The 19,645-nt window shown below is 43.2% G+C and overlaps 1 protein-coding gene across 3 annotated transcripts in view; it reads left to right on the top strand.

Moving 5' to 3' along the window:
* LOC126284413 (protein abnormal spindle-like) overlaps positions 1-19,645 on the top strand; it is a 193,522-nt gene that overhangs the window by 135,528 nt on the left and 38,349 nt on the right. The window contains exons 10-16 of one of the 3 annotated variants that reach the window (XM_049983328.1): positions 9,533-9,705; positions 9,825-10,044; positions 10,125-11,293; positions 11,537-12,044; positions 12,149-12,332; positions 15,718-15,902; positions 16,014-16,136. In XM_049983328.1, coding sequence (XP_049839285.1) covers positions 9,533-9,705; positions 9,825-10,044; positions 10,125-11,293; positions 11,537-12,044; positions 12,149-12,332; positions 15,718-15,902; positions 16,014-16,136 — 2,562 coding nt within the window. Of the gene's footprint in view, positions 1-9,532; positions 9,706-9,824; positions 10,045-10,124; positions 12,045-12,148; positions 12,333-15,717; positions 15,903-16,013; positions 16,137-19,645 lie in introns of all 3 variants that reach the window. The other 2 variants (XM_049983329.1, XM_049983327.1) reach the window with 2 other exon arrangements.

Raw genomic sequence — 19,645 nt, forward strand, 5'->3', positions numbered from 1 at the left:
TATGTCTTTTCGCTGCACTTCCAGCCTCACATGTCGAGATTGCGGACGCCCATCACATCCCAATACTCCATGTGCCCCGCCTCGCATCTGTGTCAACTGCGGGGAGCACCATTCACCTTGCTTGCCAGACTGCCCAATTTTCCAGAAAGAGCGTAAAATCATGGAATACAAGACCCAGGACCGACTAACCTATACTGAGGCCAAAAAGGAAATACGACCAACTCCATCCTGTGAGAATGACATCTTCCTACGCTGCTGCTACAACACCTGTGCTAGCCCCGTCTGTTCCTCAAATTGTGGTCGGATCGACGAGTAGTACAACTCCTCCTGCCCCCTCGCCAGTGGGGGCCTCTACCCACCGGGTTGCTCCTGCGCCACCTACCTCAGGAGCAACACCATCCCACCCATCGGGGATGTCCGTCCCCACTTCTAAGCTGGAGAAGTGTCCAACTTCTTCGGCTTCTCACGCTCGCAAGGGGTCCCTGGGGTCCCTCCCTTCCCAGGTTTCCGCCAGCGAGAAGGCTGACGACCGACAGTGGCGTAAGTGCCCGCAACCAGCTGGTCGTAGGGCTTCACGCTCCATCCCAGAGACTGAATCGGTGAAGCGCTCCCAGTCGGTGCGACCCAAGGAACGGCGTGAGAAACCCAAGAAGAGCTCTCAGCCCAAGGAACTCGCGGTGGCAGCCATCCCACCGCAACCTTCCAGCTCTGCGTCTGAGGATGCGGTGGAGATTCTGGCGTCCGCTGAGGACCTCGATCTCGCCGGTCCATCAGGCGCCATGGAAAGCACTCTCACAAGTGCTAAATCGGAGGCAGCAGGTGACCCAGCGGCGTAATCTCCCTTCCCAGTCCTGTCACGCCTTTCTCAGCCATGGACAACACCATCCTCCAGTGGAACTGCAGCAGTTTCTTCCACCATCTAACTGAGCTACGCCAACTTATCAGCCTTCACCCTTTCCTCTGCATTGCTCTGCAGGAAACTTGGTTTCCGGCAATGCGAACCCCCGCCCTCCGTGGCTACTGGGGTTATTATAAGAACCGGGCAGCTTATAAAAGGGTGTCTGGTGGCATCTGCATATATGTCCTGAACTCTCTTCACAGCGAGTCTGTACCTCTCCAAACACCTTTAGAAGCTGTCGCTGTTCGGGTGTGGACGCCACAGGCTGTTACCGTCTGCAGTCTTTACCTTCGCGCAGCATGTCCTGGCTGCTCTGATAGCCCAATTGCCGCCACCTTTCTTGTTACTGGGCGACTTTAACGCCCATAACCATTTGTGGGGTGGGTCGGTGGCAACAGGTCGAGGCGCCATCGTTGAGCATTTATTGGCGCAGCTCAATCTCTCGATATTAAATGATGGTGCCTTCACACACTTCAGTGTGGCGCATGGCACATACTCCGCCATTGATCTTTCGATCTGCAGCCTTAGCCTCTTACCGTCTGTCCAATGGAGAGTGCATGACGACCTTTGTGGTAGTGACCACTTTCCGATCTTTCTGTCACTACCACAGCGTCAGTCTTCTGGGCGCCCTAGCAGATGGGCTCTGAATAAGGCTGACTGGGACTTGTTCTCCTCCACTGCCGCTATTGAGCCTCTCTCTAACGATGACATTGATGCAGTGGTTCAATCGGTCATCAGCGGCATCATTACTGCCGCCGAATCTGCCATTCCCCGTTCTTCTGGGTCCCCTCTGCGACGGACTGTGCCTTGGTGGTCGCCTGAGATCGCTGAAGCGATTAAAGCTTGCCGGCGGGCACTCCAGCGTTACAAGCGACATCCCTCAATCGAACACCTTATTGCCTTCAAACGGCTGCGTGCGCCATTCTGAACAACGTTCGTTGCCGACTGGCTGCAGTGTTTACACTGCTGAGCTGGTCGCCATCTTTCGTGCCCTAGAGTATATCCGCTCATGCTCAGGTGAGTCCTTCGTTATCTGTAGCGATTCCCTGAGCGGTTTACGAGCTCTCGACCAGTGTTTCCCTCGTTCTCGTCTGGTGATGGCTATCCAGGAGTCCCTGCATACTCTTGCCCGTTGCGGCAGATCTGTGGTCTTCGTTTGGACCCCGGGCCATGTTGGGATACCCGGAAATGAAACTCTTGACCGCCTGGCGAAAGAGGCCACTAGTGCACAATCTCTGGAGATTGGCCTTCCGGCGACTGATTTGCGGGCCCTATTACGCTGCAAAGTTTTCGATTTATGGGACACTGATTGGCGCAACCTGCCCGTGCCAAACAAACTCCGCCGTATCAAGGAGACGACTACTGAGTGGCGGTCATCCATGCGAGTCAACCGCAGGGAATCAGTCGTCCTTTGTCGGCTCCGCATTGGCCGCACCCGACGCACTCACAGTTATTTACTGTGTCGTGAGGATCCTCCTCTTTGTTGTTGTGGGGTGTCCTTGACGGTGGTCCATATTCTGTTGGAGTGCGCCCTTTTAACTGTGCTCAGGCAGACTTTTGCGCTGCCTGATACACTCTCTGCGCTTTTATCTGACGACTCTTCCATAGCGGACATAGTTCTGCGTTTTATTCGGGCAGGGGGATTTTATCGCTTAATGTAAGTGTGTGTTTTTGTGTTGATTCTGGCCTAGGGCCTACGATTTGTCAGATTTTTTTTTCATGTGTTTCTCGGTGGTTGGCTTATCCCTTTTTGTTTGTATGGTCGGCCAACCACCGTCACACTCAGTGTGATTTTAGTTCGTCTTGTCTGGTCTTTGTCTACATTTCTCTTGTTCTGTGTCGTCTGTCTTATCGTCTGTTGATTGTTTTTATCCTCTGTGGGTGTTTTTAGTATTTGGAAAAAGGGACTGATGACCGTAGCAGTCTGGTCCCTTTAACCCCCACAAAACAACCAACCAACCACCTCCCATCTGTGTCAACTGTGGAGAGCACCATTCGCCTTGCTTGGGAGACTGCAGGATTCTCCAGAAAGAAAGGAAAATCATGGAGCACAAGACCCTGGACCTACTGACCTACACTAAGAGGAAATGTGAACACCTGCATCCTGTACGTATGACATTGTTTTACGCTGCGGCTACAACAGTTCTGACATCATCAGCTCCGCCAACCCCAGTCACCTCTCAGAGATGGAAAACTACACCTGCCCACATGATGGTTCGGGGCAATTTCCTCCCTGTTGCTGCCGCACCACCTACTTTGGGAGCAACACCCCCGAAACCATCAGGGACATCTGTCCCCACTTCTAAGGTGAAGAAGTGCAAGTCTTAGTCTTCTTTTGCAAGGAAGGGGCCCTTGGTTCACCCCCTTCTTGGTTTCTGCTAGTGGGAAAGACGAAACCCGCCATTGGCTGAAGAACTCCAAGCAGCTCATCATAAGGATTCATGCTCATCCTCAGTCCTGGAGCCAGTGAAGTCCTGCCAGCCAGGGAAACACAAGAAGCAGCAAGAGAAACCGAAAATGAAGACCCTTAAGATCAAGGAGGTTGCGGTGGCACCCATTCCACCGCTACGTACAAGCTCTGTGTCTGAGGATGCGGTGGATATTCTGGCGTCTACTGAGGACCTACATCTCTCCAGACCCTCGGACACAACGGATATAAACTGCTCAGGCAATAAGTCAGTGGCAGCAGGTGACCCTGAGGCATAAACTGCCTCATTGAATGTTCCATGCCTTCAGTCATCCTCCAGTGGAATGCGGTGGTTTTGTCCACTGCCTGGCTGAGCTCCAGCAACTGTTAAGCTTTACACCTGCTTTCTGCATTTCCCTCCAGGAAATCTGTTTCCTGGCAATGCGGACCCCAGCCCTCCATGACTATAAAGGGATGTTACAGGAATTGTAGCGACCATAATCAAGTTTCAGGTGGAGTTCGTGCTTATGTCCTAAACCTAGTCTAAAGTGACACTGTGCCCCTTCAAACCCCTCTTGAAGCTGTGGCTGTCAGAATAAGGACGATGCAGGAAATAACTGTTTGCATTGTATGTCTTCCTCCAGATGGTGCAGTACCCCTGAATGTAGTAGCTGCACAGATTGATGAACTCCCTAAACCTTTCCTACTTTTGGGAGATTTTAATGCCCGTTACCCCTTGTGGGGTGGCACCTTGCTTACTGGCCAAGGCAGAGATGTCGAAGCTTTACTGTCTCAGTTTGACCTGTGCCTCTTAAATACTGGGGCTGCCACACATTTCAGTGTGGCTTGTGGTAGTTACTCAGCCATTGATTTATCCATTTGCAGCCCAGGAATTCTCCCATCTATCCACTGGAGAGAACAAGACGACCTGTGTGGTAGTGACCATTTCTCCATCTTCCGGTCGCTGCCCTGGTGTCGAGCCAACGGACACCTGCCCAAACTTGCTTTAAACAAGGTGGACTGGGAAACTTTCACCTCTGCTGTCATTGTTGAATCCCCCTCACACGGTAACATTGATGTGATGGTTGTGCAGGTGACTACAATAATGAATTCTGCAGCAGAAATTGCTATCCTTCACTCTTTAGGGTTCCCCCGGCATAAGGCAGTCCCTTGGTGGTTGCTGGAAGTCGCTGAAGCAATTAAGGAGTGTCGGCGAGCTCTACAGTGACATAAGCAGCACCCTTCAATGGATTACCTCGTAGCCTATAAACAGCTCCGTGCTAGCGTTCGCCAACTTGTCAAACGACAGAAGCAGCAGTGTTGGGAGAGATACATCTTGACCATTGGGTGTCATATATTTCCTTTTGAAGTCTGGGCAAAGATCAAACGTTTTTAAGGTACCAGACACCAACAGGTGTTCTTGGTGTTACCATATATGCCGTGTTATCTACTGTCGCAAAGACGATTGTCGAACACTTTGCTCATGCCTCTGCGTCGGAGAATCATGCCCCATCTTTTCGCACTCTCAACCGGCCACTGGAAGAGAAAGTTCTCTCATTCACTATATGCCACAGTAAATCCTATAACGCCCCATTTACAGAGTGGTAGCTCCTCAGTGCCCTTGCACATTTCCCTGGCACAACGCCTGGGCCTGATCGGATCCAGGGCCAGATCATTAAACATCTCTAATCTGACTACAAGTGACATATCCTCATCATCTTCAACCAAATCTGGTGTGATGGGGTCTTTCCATCACAATGCGGAAGAGCACCATCATTCTGGTGCTCAAGTCTGGGCAAATCAGGTGCTGGAACATTTGGTGTGTCGGCAGTTGAGTTGGGTCGGGTCCTGGAGTCACGTGGCCTACCGGCTCCATTTCAGGGTGGCTTCCGTCAGGGTCACTCTACCACTGGTTATCTTGTGTCCCTCGAGTCGGCCACATCCGAACAGCCTTTTCCAGACGCCAACACCTGGTTGCTATTATTTTTATTTATTTATTTATTTTTTGACTTGCGTAAAACATATGTCACTACTTGGCGACATCATATTCTTGCCACATTGTATGAGTGGGGTCTTTGGGGCCTGCTCTTGATTTTTAATCCAAAACTTCCTGTCGCTCCGTACTTTCTGTGTCTAGGTTGTTTCCTGCTATAGTTCCATCCATATCCAGGAGAATGGAGTCCCGCAGGGCTCTGTATTGAGTCTCTCTCTGTTCTTAGTGCCCATTAATGGTCTAGCAGCAGCTATCGGGCCCTCTGTCTCACCTTCTCTTTATGCAGATGACTTCTGCATTTCGTACTGCTGCTCCAGTACTGATGTTGCTGAGTGTCGCCTACCTGGAGCTATCCACAAGGCACAGTCATCGGCTCTAGCTCATGGCTTCCAGTTTTTCGCTATGAAGATGTGTGTCATGCATTTCTGTCTGCGTCAAGGCATTCATCCAGAACCATCACTTTACCTTAATGACAATACACTCACTGTAGTGGAGATATATCGATTCTTAGGTCTGGTTTTCGACGCTCGTTTGTCTTGGCTTCCTCTTCTTTGTCAGCTTAAAGGGAAGTATTGGTAGCACCTCAACGCCCTCCGCTGCCTGAGCAACACCAACTGGGGTGCAGATCGCACTATGCTGCTGCAGCTCTACAGAGCCCTTGTTCAATCCCCACTTGACTATGGGTGTGTGATTTATGGTATGGTGATGCCCTGAGCATTGCGTTTGCTTCACACATTGCGCCATTGCGGAGTTCGACTAGCTACAGTTGCTTTTAGGAAGAGTCCGGTGACAAGTGTACTGGTGGAGGCTGGAGTCCCTCTCTTGAAGATCTGAGGTGCGCAACTGCTTGCCAGTTAAGTTGCACACATTCATAGCTTTTCTGAACATTCTAATTACCATATTCTTTTCCCAATCATGGCAGTTCACCTTCCGCATAGACGACCCAGGTTAGGGCAAACGATTGCAGTTCACGTGTGATCGCTTCTGTCTGAACTGGAGTCCTACCCTTCACCACCTCTCCTCAAGGTCCATTCATATACACTTCTGTGGTGTAGCTGTTGACTGAAGCTTCGCCTGGACCTTTCGTCTGGCCCTAAGTACTCCGTTAACCCTGCAGCTCTCCGCCATCACTTCCTATAGATTCTTAAAGTGTTATCGGCTTTGAAGTGGTTTGCACCAACAGCTAGATGGCTGATGGTAATGTTGGCTTCGCCTTTGTCCACAGAGGCCATATTGAACAGCATTCCGTGCCCTATGGCGGCAGTGTATTCACTGCAGAGGTGGTGGCCATATGTTGTGCACTTCAGTTTATCCGTTCATGCTCTGAGGAATCGTTTCTTCTATGTACCGACTCCTTGAGCAGCCTACAAGCTATTGGCCAATCGTACCCTAGCCATCCTTTGGTGGTGTCCATCCAGGTGTCTGTCTATGCCCTGGACCAGTCCCGTCGTTCAGTGGTGTTGTGTGGACCCCAGGGCACATTGGAATCCCAGGCAACGAACCTGCCAACAGGCTGGCCAAACAGGTTAAATGGAAACCACTTCTGGAGATGGGCATCTCTGAACCTGACCTGCGTTCTGACTTACGCTGCAGGGTTTTCGGCTGTGTTAGACAGAGTGGCATAACAGTACACACAACAAACTGTGTGTCATTAAGGCGACTATGAATGTGTGGAAGTCTTCCATGCGGGCCTCTCGCAGGAAATCAGCTGTACTTTGCCGGCTCTGCATTGGCCACACTTGGGTGACCCACAGTTACCTCTTGCACTGTGAAGACCCGCCTCAGTGTCTGTGCGGCGCCTGGTTGACAGTGGTCCATATTCTGATGCACTGTTCACTTTGACTGTCGAGCGACAAAATCTTGGGGTATGAGGCTCATTGCCACTCATTTTATCTGGCAAGGCCTTACTACCTGATTTAGTTTTACGTTGTATTCGTGAGGGTAGGTTTTATCATTAGATCTAAGTTTTAGCGCATGTCTTTTGTACTGTGTCCTCCACCATAGTGTTTTTATGGTCGAAGGTTTCAATGTGTTGCAGAGTGGCTGGCTTTTCCTTTTATTCCCGTGGTCAGCCAGCCGCTGTAATCTGCTTTCTTGTTTTACTATCTTCTGTTCCTAGCAGCTCTCTGTTGTTTTCTTGTCCTCTTCTGTTCCTTGTAGTGTTTGTTGCCTTTCCTTCGTTCTTGTGATTTTTCCCTTCTTTCTGTTTTGTGTTATATGTCTCTTCTGTCTTATTCTCACACTTGTGGCATTGTTTTAAAGGAACAAGGGACCAATGACCTCATAGTTTGTTCCCTTCCCTCCCCCCTCCCTCCCCCATTTAAACCAACCAATCAATCAACTTGCCTCAATGAGAACGGTCTGTTGATACAGTCATCTATGCACACATAAACTGTTAAGTGCTATTGGGGGGGGGATTTCAAATTGATTCTGTATTTCTAGATTTCCAGAAGGCTATTGACACTATACCACACGAGTAACGTGTAGTGAAATTGCATGCTTATGGAATATTCTCTCTGTTACGTGACTTGATTCATGATTTCCTGTTGAAGATGTCACAGTTCATAGTAATTGATGGAAAGTCTTAGAGTAAAACAGTGATTTTTTTAGGGTTCCCCAAGGTAGTGTTATAGGGCCTCTGCTGTTCCTTATCTGTACAAACAATTTGAAGGCAATGTGAGCATCTGTCTCAGGTTGTTTGCAGATTGAGCTGCTGTTTATCATCTAGTAAAGTCATCAGAAGGTCAAAACAAATTGCAAAACTATTTAGAAAAGACATCTGTGTGGTGTGAAAATAATTAAAAGTGAGAGATCATTATTGCCAAAAGGAGTACATTAAACTTTGGTTACTAGATAAATCAGTCAGATCTAAATGCCATAAATTCAACTAAATACCTAGGAATTACAATTATGAACAATTTATATGGGAAAGAACACACAGAAAATGTTGTTTGGAAGGCAAACCAAAGACTGCGTTTTATTGACAGAACTCTTAAAAATGTAACAGATCTACTGAAGAGGCTGCATACACTATGCTTGTCCATCCTCTTTTGGAGTACTGCTGTGCGGTGTGAGATCCTTAGCAGATAGGATTGATGGAGTACATCAAGAAAGACCAAAGAAGAGCAGCATGTTTTGTACAGAAATAGAGGAGAGTGAGTCACTGACATGACACAGGATTTGGGGTGGACATCATTAAAACAAGGGCGTATTTCATTGCAGCAGAATCTTCTCATGACACTTCAGTTACCAACTTTCTCCTCCGCATGTGAAAATATTTTGTTGATGCTGATCCACTTGGGGAGAAGTGGTCATCATAATAAAATTAGGGAAAGGGGAATCGGAGCTAACACAGAAAGATAGATACAGTTGTTCATTTCTTCCACACACTGTTCAAGATTGGAATAACAGAGAATAATTGTGAAGGTAGTTCATTGTAGTAAGTGTAGATGTAGGTAGATAGGGTACTGGGACAATGCGACCAAATCATTCTACAGAGAAGTATGAATAAAAAACATTAAAAATGTACATCAAATTTGTGGAACCTATTCCAGACAAGACTAAGGGGGGATATTGTATAAGTGATCATTAACTTGTTTGACTCACTGTAAAACATCGAGGAGGTAATGAAAAATCTGAACTGATAGATGCTTGAAGGAGGAAGCCAACTATTCTACAAAACCTTACCTAAATATTTACAAAAACCAGTGTTAAATGAATAAATTAAGAGTATACTACAACTCGCTCATAATTTTACACCCATAGTGTTAGAGATGATGATAGATCAGTTAGAGCATTCACAGCAGTTAAACAGCATTCTTCCTGCACTCTTTATGTGATTGGATACCCTAATATTTAGTACTATTGGAAGTACCCTCTGCTGTACACTTCAGTGGTTTGCACAGTATGTATGTAGATGGAGATAGACAGGTTTAGGGAGGATGGGTTCATCCTATACTTTTGCTTAGAAAGGTAACCTGCCTCACCACCATTTTAAAATGGGGACTATGGATTGCAGTAATATTGGCTGAGGATGAGTGTTTTATTGTTGAGTTTACTAAACTTGTATTCATGGGTGGTATGAAGTTATGCTCATGAGATGACACACATGTATATAGTATTGTCCTTTCTATCACTTAATCTAAGTTCAGTTTGTTGAACATGTAGTACTTTGCTGCCAGCTATTTATTGAGTGTTTGTTTATTGCATACTTCCTTCATCTTTATACTTTCAGTCAAGTCGTGAAGTGTTGCTGGCGTTTTCCAGAGAATTTTTGTCAGCTGTTGGTGACGTCACAAAGTGCCTGCGACATTTTGGTTACGTTGTAACTCATGAACAGTCATATCTGAATGAGTTTGATTATGCTGTGACCAAGCTTCTTGATCTTCGGGATGGTATTCGCTTGTGGTAAGTGCTTGATGCAACTGAATGACTCTGTGACTGTATATATGGAAGGTAAAATCAAATTTATTTTTGTTTCAATTTACTGAAGGCCATGATTTCACTTGATTTCACTTCATTCCCAGTCGTGTTATGGAAATAATACTGCAAGACGAAACCATCATGTCAAAGCTTAGAGCACCGGCTTTGTCAAGGCTGCAGAAAATACACAATGTGGGACTTGCATTTGCATCTCTAATTTCGGCAGGCTTTGATATAAAAAGCAATATTACATCACGTGACATTGTAGATGGTCACAGAGAAAAAACACTTTCGTTACTGTGGCAGATACTCCTGAAGTTTCAGGTAAGTAGGTCAAATCATTGTTTAATAAATGAATTCGAGTCTATATGTTCTAACTGTATTGTTATGTTTTTGTTTTTTAGCTACCCAAATATGAGGCTGCTGCAGTGAAGCTACAACGTTGGTGGAGAAAAAGTTTGATCAGAACTAGAGTGAAGAATATAAGAAAAATAAAATCAGCTATTACAATTCAGCAGAAATTTAGAGCAACGAAGTTAATGAAGTATGAAAGAAATATTTTTCTAATGAAAAAAGCTGCTGCTGTAATGATACAAAAATGGGCCAGGAAGGTACTGCCTGTGAAACAGCAGAGGAGAATTTTTATTAGACAAAGGGAGAGTGCAGTAGTTATTCAGAGGTGGTGGAGAGCTATTTTACTACAGCGGCATCATGAGGTCTTCAATAAAAGAATGGTAGCTAAAGTACTTTACATTCAGAGATGGTACAGATCACAAATGCATATGCGCAAACAGAGGACTTGGTATCAAAGATTGCTTTTGTCGGTCAGATTGGTCCAGCAGAGGTTTCGAGCCAACAGAGCAATGAAGCAACAGCAGATTGCTTTCCAGGTCCAAAAGGCTGCTGCTTTGAAAATACAATGTTGGATTAGAGCAGTCTACTTAATGAGAAAAGATCGCACATCGTTTCTGGAGCAAAAACGAAGTGCAATTGTTATACAACAATGGTATCGAAATATGTGTTCTACAAAATTACAACAACATGAATATCAAAAACTGAAATTGGCTGTTCGATTAGTTCAGCAGAGATTTCGAGCCAACAGAGCAATGAAGCAACAGCAGGTTGCCTTCCAGATTCAGAAGGCTGCTGCTATGAAAATACAGTATTGGATTAGAGCTGTCTATTTAATGAGAAAAGATCGCACATCGTTTCTGGAGCAAAAACGAAGTGCAATTGTTATACAACAATGGTATCGAAATATGTGTTCTACAAAATTACAACAACATGAATATCAAAAACTGAAATTGGCTGTTCGATTACTTCAGCAGAGATTTCGAGCCAACAGAGCAATGAAGCAACAGCAGGTTGCCTTCCAGATTCAGAAGGCTGCTGCTATGAAAATACAGTATTGGATTAGAGCTGTCTATTTAATGAGAAAAGATCGCACATCGTTTCTGGAGCAAAAACGAAGTGCAATTGTTATACAACAATGGTATCGAAATATGTGTTCTACAAAATTACAACAACATGAATATCAAAAACTGAAATTGGCTGTTCGATTAGTTCAGCAAAGGTTTCGAGCCAACAGAGCAATGAAACAACAGCAGGTTGCTTTCCAGCTCCAAAGGACTGCTGCCTGCAAAATACAGTGTTGGATTAGAGCTGTTTATTTAATGAGAAAGGTGCGCAAATCGTTTCTAGAGCAAAAACGAAGTGTAATTATTATACAACAATGGTATCGAAATGTGCATTCCACAAAATTACAACAACATGAATATCAAAACCTGAGATTCACTGTTCGATTAGTTCAGCAGAGATTTCGAGCCAACAGAGCAATGAAGCAACAGCAGGTTGCCTACCAGCTTCAGAAGGCTGCTGCTATGAAAATACAGTGTTGGATTAGAGCTGTTCATTTAATGAGAAAAGAACGAACATCATTTTTGGAACAAAAAAGTAGTGCAATTATTATACAACAGTGGTATCGAAATATACGTTTAACAAAATTACAGCAACAAGAGTACCAAAAACTGAGGTTAGTAGTGATACACATTCAGCAGAAATACAGGGCTACATTGTTGATGAAATATGATAGAAATATTTATCAGAGGAAAAGGTGGGCATCTGTTATTATTCAGAGATGGTTTCGAGCCACTCTTAATATGAAACATCAGCGTGATTTGTATTTGACACAGAGACGTTGTATTATTACAATACAGAGATGGTTCAGGAGTGTTTGGTCCAAAAGAGAAAGAGAAGCAAAACGAAAAGTACTCGTTCCCATGTCCCAATCAGAAATTGAAAATCGTGCTGCGGTCAAAATACAGGTACATTATGTTATGTTACCAGTAGTTTATATTGCTCATAAATAAGTCCACATAATTTACAGAATTGTAGATACTATACATTTCTATTCTGCCTATTTTTACAGGCCTTTTGGAGAGGTTTTGCTGCACGAAAGCGGCTGCCTAGTAACTGCTTAAGTCTGAAAAATAGAGGTGTTACCAGAAACCCCTCGCAGCCTGTTCAGACATTGCGGTGGAAGTATACAAATAATCTGAGGTGCTTTGAACAGAATTCCCTGGGACAGATGATCATGCTCTTCATGTCTCTGAGTAAGTTCACTATTCAAATGATGTAGGCTTTCATGGCCAGTAATGCAGTATTTTTGTTGTTCTTCCTAATAGATTGCTGCAGTGGCCACTGCCTCCTGTTTTATCTATCAACTGACTGGATTTGCGGTTCCTTCCTCACAACTTTGCAGTGGTTGAACAACTATTGCATCATTATACAACAGTATTCCCCCTGTGAAACACGGACCATGCCGTTGGTGGGGAGGCTTGCGTGCCTCAGCGATGCGGGTAGCCGTACCGTAGGTGCAACCACAATGGAGGGGTATTTGTTGAGAGGCCAGACAAACACGTGCTTCCTGAAGAGGGGCAGCAGCCTTTTCAGTAGTTGCAGGGGCAACAGTCTGGATGACTGACTGATCTGGCCTTGTTGCACTAACCAAAATGGCCTTGCTGTGCTGGTACTGCGAACGGCTGAAAACAAGGGGAAACTACAGCAATAATTTTCCCCGAGGGCATGCAGCTTTACTGTATGGTTAAATGAGGATGACGTCATCTTGAGTAAAATATTCCGGAGGTAAAATAGTCCCCGATTCGGTTCTCCGGGACGGGACTACTCACGAGGACGTCGTTATCAGGAGAAAGAAAACTGGCGTTCTACGAATCGGAGTGTGGAATGTGAGCTCCCTTAATCGGGCAGGTAAGTTAGAAAATTTAAAAAGGGAAGTGGATAGGTTAAAGCTAGATATAGTGGGAATTAGTGAAGTTCGGTGGCAGGAGGAACAAGACTTCTGGTCAGCAAATACGGGATCATAAATACAAAATCAAATAGGGGTAATGCAGGAGTAGCTTTAATTATGAATAGGAAAATAGGAGTGCGTGTAACTTACTACAAACAGCATAGTGAACGCATTATTGTGGCCAAGATAGACATGAAGCCCACGCCTACTACAGTAGTAAAAGTTTACATGCCAACTAGCTCTGCAGATGATGAAGAAATTGAAGAAATTTATGATGAAATCAAAGAAATTATTCAGGTAGTGAAGGGAGGCGAAAATTTAATAGTGGTGGGTGACTGGAATTCGGTAGTAGGGAAAGGGATGTACTTGAGGACAATATTATGGAAATGGAAGAGGATGTAGATGAAGATGAAATGGGAGATACGATACTGCGTGAAGAGTTTGACAGAGCACTGAAAGACCTGAACTGAACAAGGCCCCGGGAGTAGACAACATTCCATTAGAACTACTGACGGCCTTGGGAGAGCCAGTCTTGACAAAACTCTACCATCTGGTGAGCAAGGTGTACGAGACAGGTGAAATACCCTCAGACTTCAAGAAGAATATAATAATTCCAATCCCAAAGAAAGCAGGTGTTGACAGATGTGAAAATTACCGAAAAATCAGTTTAACAAGCCACATTTGCAAAATACTAACGCGAATTCCTTACAGACGAATGGAAAATCTAGTAGAAGCCGACCTCGGGAAAGATCAGTTTGGATCCCGTAGAAATATTGGAACACGTGAGCCAATACTGACCCTATGACTTATCTTAGAAGCTAGATTAAGGAAAGGCAAACCTATGTTTCTAGCATTTGTAGACTTAAAAAAAGGCATTTGAAAATGTTGAATGGAATACTCTCTTTCAAATTCTGAAGGTGGGGGGGGGGGGGGGGGGGGGGGGGGTAAAATATAGGGAGCGAAAGGCTATTTACAATTTGTACAGAAATCAGATGGCAGTAATAATAAGAGTCGAGGGACATGAAAAGGAAGCAGTGGTTGGGAAGGGAGTGAGACAGGGTTGTAGCATCTCCCCAATGTTACTCAATCTGTATATTGAGCAAGCAGTGAAGGAAACAAAAGAAAACTTCGTAGTAGGAATTAAAATCCATGGAGAAGAAATAAAATCTTTGAGGATCGCCAGTTACATTGTAATAATGTCAGAGACAGCAAAGGACTTGGAAGAGCTGTTGAACAGAATGGATAGTGTCTTGAAGGGTGGATATAAGATGAACATCAACAAAACCAAAACGAGGATAATGGAATGTAGTCGAATTAAATTGGGTGATGCTGAGGGAATTAGATTAGGAAATCAGACACTTAATGTAGTAAAGGAGTTTTGCTATTTGGGGAGCAAAATAATTGCTGATGGTTGAAGTAGAGAGGATATAAAATGTAGACTAGCAATGGCAAGGAAAGCATTTCTGAAGAAGAGAAATTTGTTAACATTGAATATAGATTTAAGTTTCAGGAAGTCATTTCTGGAAGTATTTGTATGGAGTGTGGTCATGTATGGAAGTGAAACATTGCCGATAAATAGTTTGGGCAAGAAGAGAAGAGAAGCTTTCGAAATGTGGTGCTACAGAAGAATGCTGAAGATTAGATGGATAGATCACATAACCAATGAGGAGGTATTGAATAGGATTGGGGAGAAGAGAAGTTTGTGGCACAACTTGACTAGAAGGAGGGATAGGACATGTTCTGAGGCATCAATAGATCACCAATTTAGTATTTGGGGGGGGGGGGGGGGGGTAAAAATCATAGAGGGAGAGCAAGAAATGAATACTGTAAGCAGATTCAAAAGGATGTAGGTTGCAGTAGGTACTGGGAGATGAAGAAGCTTGCACAGGATAGAGCTGCATCAAACCAGTCTCAGGACTGAAGACCACATCATCATCATCAACAACAACAACAGTCTTACAAATCAGACCTAGCTGTAAATATAGGGTTGAACACCACAGAACTGCACTAGGTGTGGTCGTAATTAAAAATATATGCCCACACATTCCAAGTAGTGAACCAACTCCAATTGACATACTCAAATTGACGTGTGTGTTCCATGCTTGTACCATATTGATATTTTTGATGTCAAGTTTATTAGTAACAGACTAATGTGATTAATGGTTCACAGTTGCAGTGGCAGGTGGCCAACCTAACAGCTTCCAGGGGCAACAAAAATTTGACTTTTCAATGTCTTATATAGTTATTGGTTGAATTTAAAACACTATCGTAATTTAATCATTAAGAGGAGTAATCTTATGTTAAAAGAAGAGTTTAACTTAATAAGACAAGTATTACATTTGGTAACTATGTTTGTCTTGAGCCAGTATAACTCACTAGACTTATATTTCCCACTATATTCATTCAGTATTTGAGAATGAGAGCACATGGTGTTTTCTAATAAACTTTAAATGTAATTTCAAACCTTTAATAAACTTTTTCTCACATACTGCTATATGCTTAATGTCACGTATTTAACACAGTTACTCATTTGTAAAGTAATCACATGTTTGAAGCTGTTTTGTAGGGGGGGGGTTGAGTTCTTTAAAGAAGTGAGGTTTGACTATTAGTATTCTGTTATATTGGTAATTGATCCCGATGTTGAGTGAAACGTAAGGAAATGCATTTTTTTCTGTTATATCTTTTTGCAGCTTCTTTGACTGAACTGTCTAGAGAGATATGTAAAGATTTTTCTGCAAGTGAATACCTACCAAAAGTTTTTGGTGAACTTAAACGATCAAATCGTTCATTTGCATATCAGAGACTCTGTTCACTTGGAACACAGTTACTCTTGAATCTGGCAAAATACCCAGAAAACAGGGACAATATTTGGCAGGTAATATTTCTTCACATGGTGTGTATTCGGAAAATTAATGTTCATTTTTTGGTAAATAAACTAAGTTTCTGAAAGTTTTGTGGTTATCTGTAATTCTAAATTTTTATACAGGTTGATGAGGCCCTAGAAATAATGTTTCAACTGATGACGCAGTCTGTAGGAACACAGTTCACAATATTCTCCAATTGCTGCAAAGTACTTTGGTTGCTTGCTGATGATCCTTTGAAAGCACAAGTAGGTATTAACTTCTTAACTTTTCATAATGCCTTCTCCTGGCACCACTGTTTGCTTTGCTTCCCATTTCTCGTTTGTTGTTGGACTCTCTTGTTAGTGTGGTCATGTTCATGGGCTTAAATACACTTTGTATTGAAGAGCATTATTGTTATGTATTTTTTATTATTGATGCAGTTTGTACAGGGCCTTAATATAGTTTACTTATATGTAGAACAATTAAGAATTGAGACAAATTCAGTTTGTACTCAATGTTTTAAAATAGCATTGTCACCTCACATAAACTCTGAAGAAGAAGAAGAAAAAAAAGAATACTTTAATTGTCAAAATAAATCATTAGTAGGCTGTAAATTTTGCAAAAATATTCTGTATACATTTGGAATTCAATGAAATTATTTCATGTGGAGAATGAAGTCTGCAAAACAATACTCAGAAAAGTATCTAGTTCGTGTAGATGCTAATAGGAGTCTATAAAGGAGTGTCAGATGCTTGAAAATTACTGATTTTTAGCCATTGCTCTGTTTTGAGCAGGACTACTTACAGGGAAGCTCCATATTAACGAACCTGCTTTGAATGAATTCTGACTTTTAATGAAAATCTTTATCATTCTTCCTGAAATTGTCACAAGAACAATGTGAGTTTGGTTTGCTTTTAATAAAACTTGTTTTAAAAAGTGGGTCTTTAAGGAATTAACACTAAACGTTCTGCAAATTGAAGCCTACTAGTGATGAAATTCCTAACATGTTTACACTGACAAGATATTGGCATCACAACATGTCTGAATGCTTGCTGCTGTTCCTTTAATTTTCGATCAGTCAACAGTAAGTTGCTAATAGTTATCACAATCGATTCTTGTCATTTGGCAGGTTGTTGTAGTTTTTGGTTGATAATTTTGAACGCTCAAGTCACCCATGTCACCAGATAAAACAGCAGCAAGGCCTATCCACTTTTTGGCTTAAAAGATATATATTTTAATACAATTAATATGGCAAGTTGAGGAAAAAATTCACATTATTTCCCATTTGGACGTAAATATGTAAATATAAGAAGATAACAAAACAGATAAGAATACAGAGCATGAACTATAGATTTCTGCATGCAGGTGATGTGATCTAATGTTACAGAAAAGTTACGTTTATGGCCAATTGCACATGAACTGATCATATTGTGATATTTACCTAAATGTTGGATTCTGCACTGTAAAATATTGGAAGCTTTGTGTAGTTACAGCCAGTAAATCTAGAAAGCTTACAATTCAGCAGAAAACGATAGTTCTTACTGTTGAAGGCAATCGTAACATTAAAATCTTGCAAGGCAGAGAACTACGATTTGATGCTGTCGTCATCTTTATGTGGTACGATGAAAAAATGGGGCCTTTGACCACTGAAACTCATAGTTCTTGTGCATTAAATAGGAAGAACATTCATGCTTCATTGTTTTCTGACTTAGAAACCATCCTTCCAAAATGCAAAAATCAAGTGTGTTTGGCCCTCCACAATTTGTATTCGTTGAGACATTTTGGTAGCACCATGAAAAGGGTGTGGTGTCTGTCACTTTCCTCACCTTTATTCACCTTTTTCAAACATTTTTACTCTTTTAGGAAACAAATGTTATTTACTTTTATTTCCAAATTTCTCTATTCATGTTAGTTTAACTTTTATCACTATGACTTTCAAATTGTAAAAACTCCATTAAGACAAATTTTTTTAGTCTGTGTGTTAGAAATTGAGCTTATGCCTCCCACAAACAGAAATACTATCAGCACAGGACACAGATTAGTACTCTCACATTACACGTAACCTGTAGCACATGTTACTAATGATATAGATCAATGATTTACATCTCAAAACTCAAGAAATTCGCCCCCACATCAATTGCCATGGTGATACAAAGTTCTCATTTCAAAGAAATACCATAAATCAATAGAAAATTAGCCATTACTATTTACGAATATCATCAAACAAAATTATAGCTGAAAATAATCGTGTCAGAAAATAAAACTTACCACATAAAAATGATTAGAAATTCCTAAACTATTATATCCTTGTTGCTCAGCTCCTTGAATGAAACTCTCATTACCTTATATTATTGTCCTCCATAAAAATAATTAAATTCTAATGTATACAACAGCATTGATATTTCATTAATTATTATCTGATCTACATTATGTGTTATTTTATTATGAGTCCCATCTGCGGTTCTGGGGTTTAAAATAGGCCCGAGGTATTCCTGTCTGGTGTAAGAGGCGACTAACAGGAGTCTCGCACATTTCAGGCTTTATGTGTTGTTCCCCTGTAGGGTTTGACCTCCATTTTTCAAAATTTTCGCAAAGAGCGAGCCAATTGGAGAAAGTCGCCTTACTTGGTGCATCGTGTTCATCATGCCTTCAGATCTTTAACCCACTTTCTCGTTGTCGCAATGCAGTCCAGCTCATTCTCCATCTTTTGGGTGAGGACACCTTCCTGGGTACATTATCCACCATGCACTACGCAGTGTCGCTTTTTGCACTGCCGATGAACACGGACTTCTTTGCACCTCATATCCAGCACAGTAGCCAGTCTGTTGTGGTGGGGCTGCCATGTACCCTGTTGGGGGGGGGGGGGGGGTGGACACTTCCCCCTATGTTGCTCCTGCACCACCTACTTTCGGAGCACTGCCCCCACTTCTCAGCCGGAGAGGCATAAGTCTTCTTCGGCTCCTCTCGCCGGGAAGTGGTCCCTTGGGTCACTCCCTTCCCAGTTTTCTGCTAATGGGAAAGATGATGCCCGCCAGTGGTTGAAGTGCTCAAAAGCAGCTGGTTGTAGGGCTTCATGATCACCCTCAGTCCCAGAGACTGAATCATTGTAGCCCTCCCAGCCAAAGAAACCGAAGGAGCAGCAAGAAAAGTCCAAAAAGAGTATCCTTAAGAGCAAGCAGTTGCACACACACCACCACTACCTACAAGCTCTGCATCTGAGGACAAGGAGGAGATTATGGCATCCACTGAGGACATAGATCTCACCGGACCCTCGGACACAATGGATATAGACTGCTCAGGCAATAAGTCGGTGACAGAAGGTGACCCTGAGGCATAAACTGCCTTATTGAATGTTCCATGCCTTCCAGTCACATGGTGACATCATCCTCCAGTGGAATTGCGGCAGTTTTTGCCACCACCTGGCTGAGTTGTGACAACTGTTAAGCTTTAGACCTGGTTTCTGCATTGGCCTACAGAAAACCTAGTTCCTGGAAATGTGGACCCCTGCCCTCTGCAGCTATAAGGGATATTACAGGAACCCTAGCGACTATAATTGAGTGTCAGGTAGAGTCTGCATTTATGTCCTAAACTTGGACCTTTCCTACTTTTGGGAGATTTTAACACCCATAACCCCTTGTGGGGTGGCACTGTGCTTACTGGCCAAGGCAGAGATGTCGAAGCTTTACTGTCTCAGTTCGACCTCTGCTTCTTAAATACTGGGGCTGCCACACATTTCAGTGTGGCTTGTGGTAGTTACTCAGCCATTGATTTATCC

The sequence above is a fragment of the Schistocerca gregaria genome, chromosome 8 (assembly GCF_023897955.1).
Source record: "Schistocerca gregaria isolate iqSchGreg1 chromosome 8, iqSchGreg1.2, whole genome shotgun sequence".
NCBI lineage: Eukaryota > Metazoa > Arthropoda > Insecta > Orthoptera > Acrididae > Schistocerca > Schistocerca gregaria.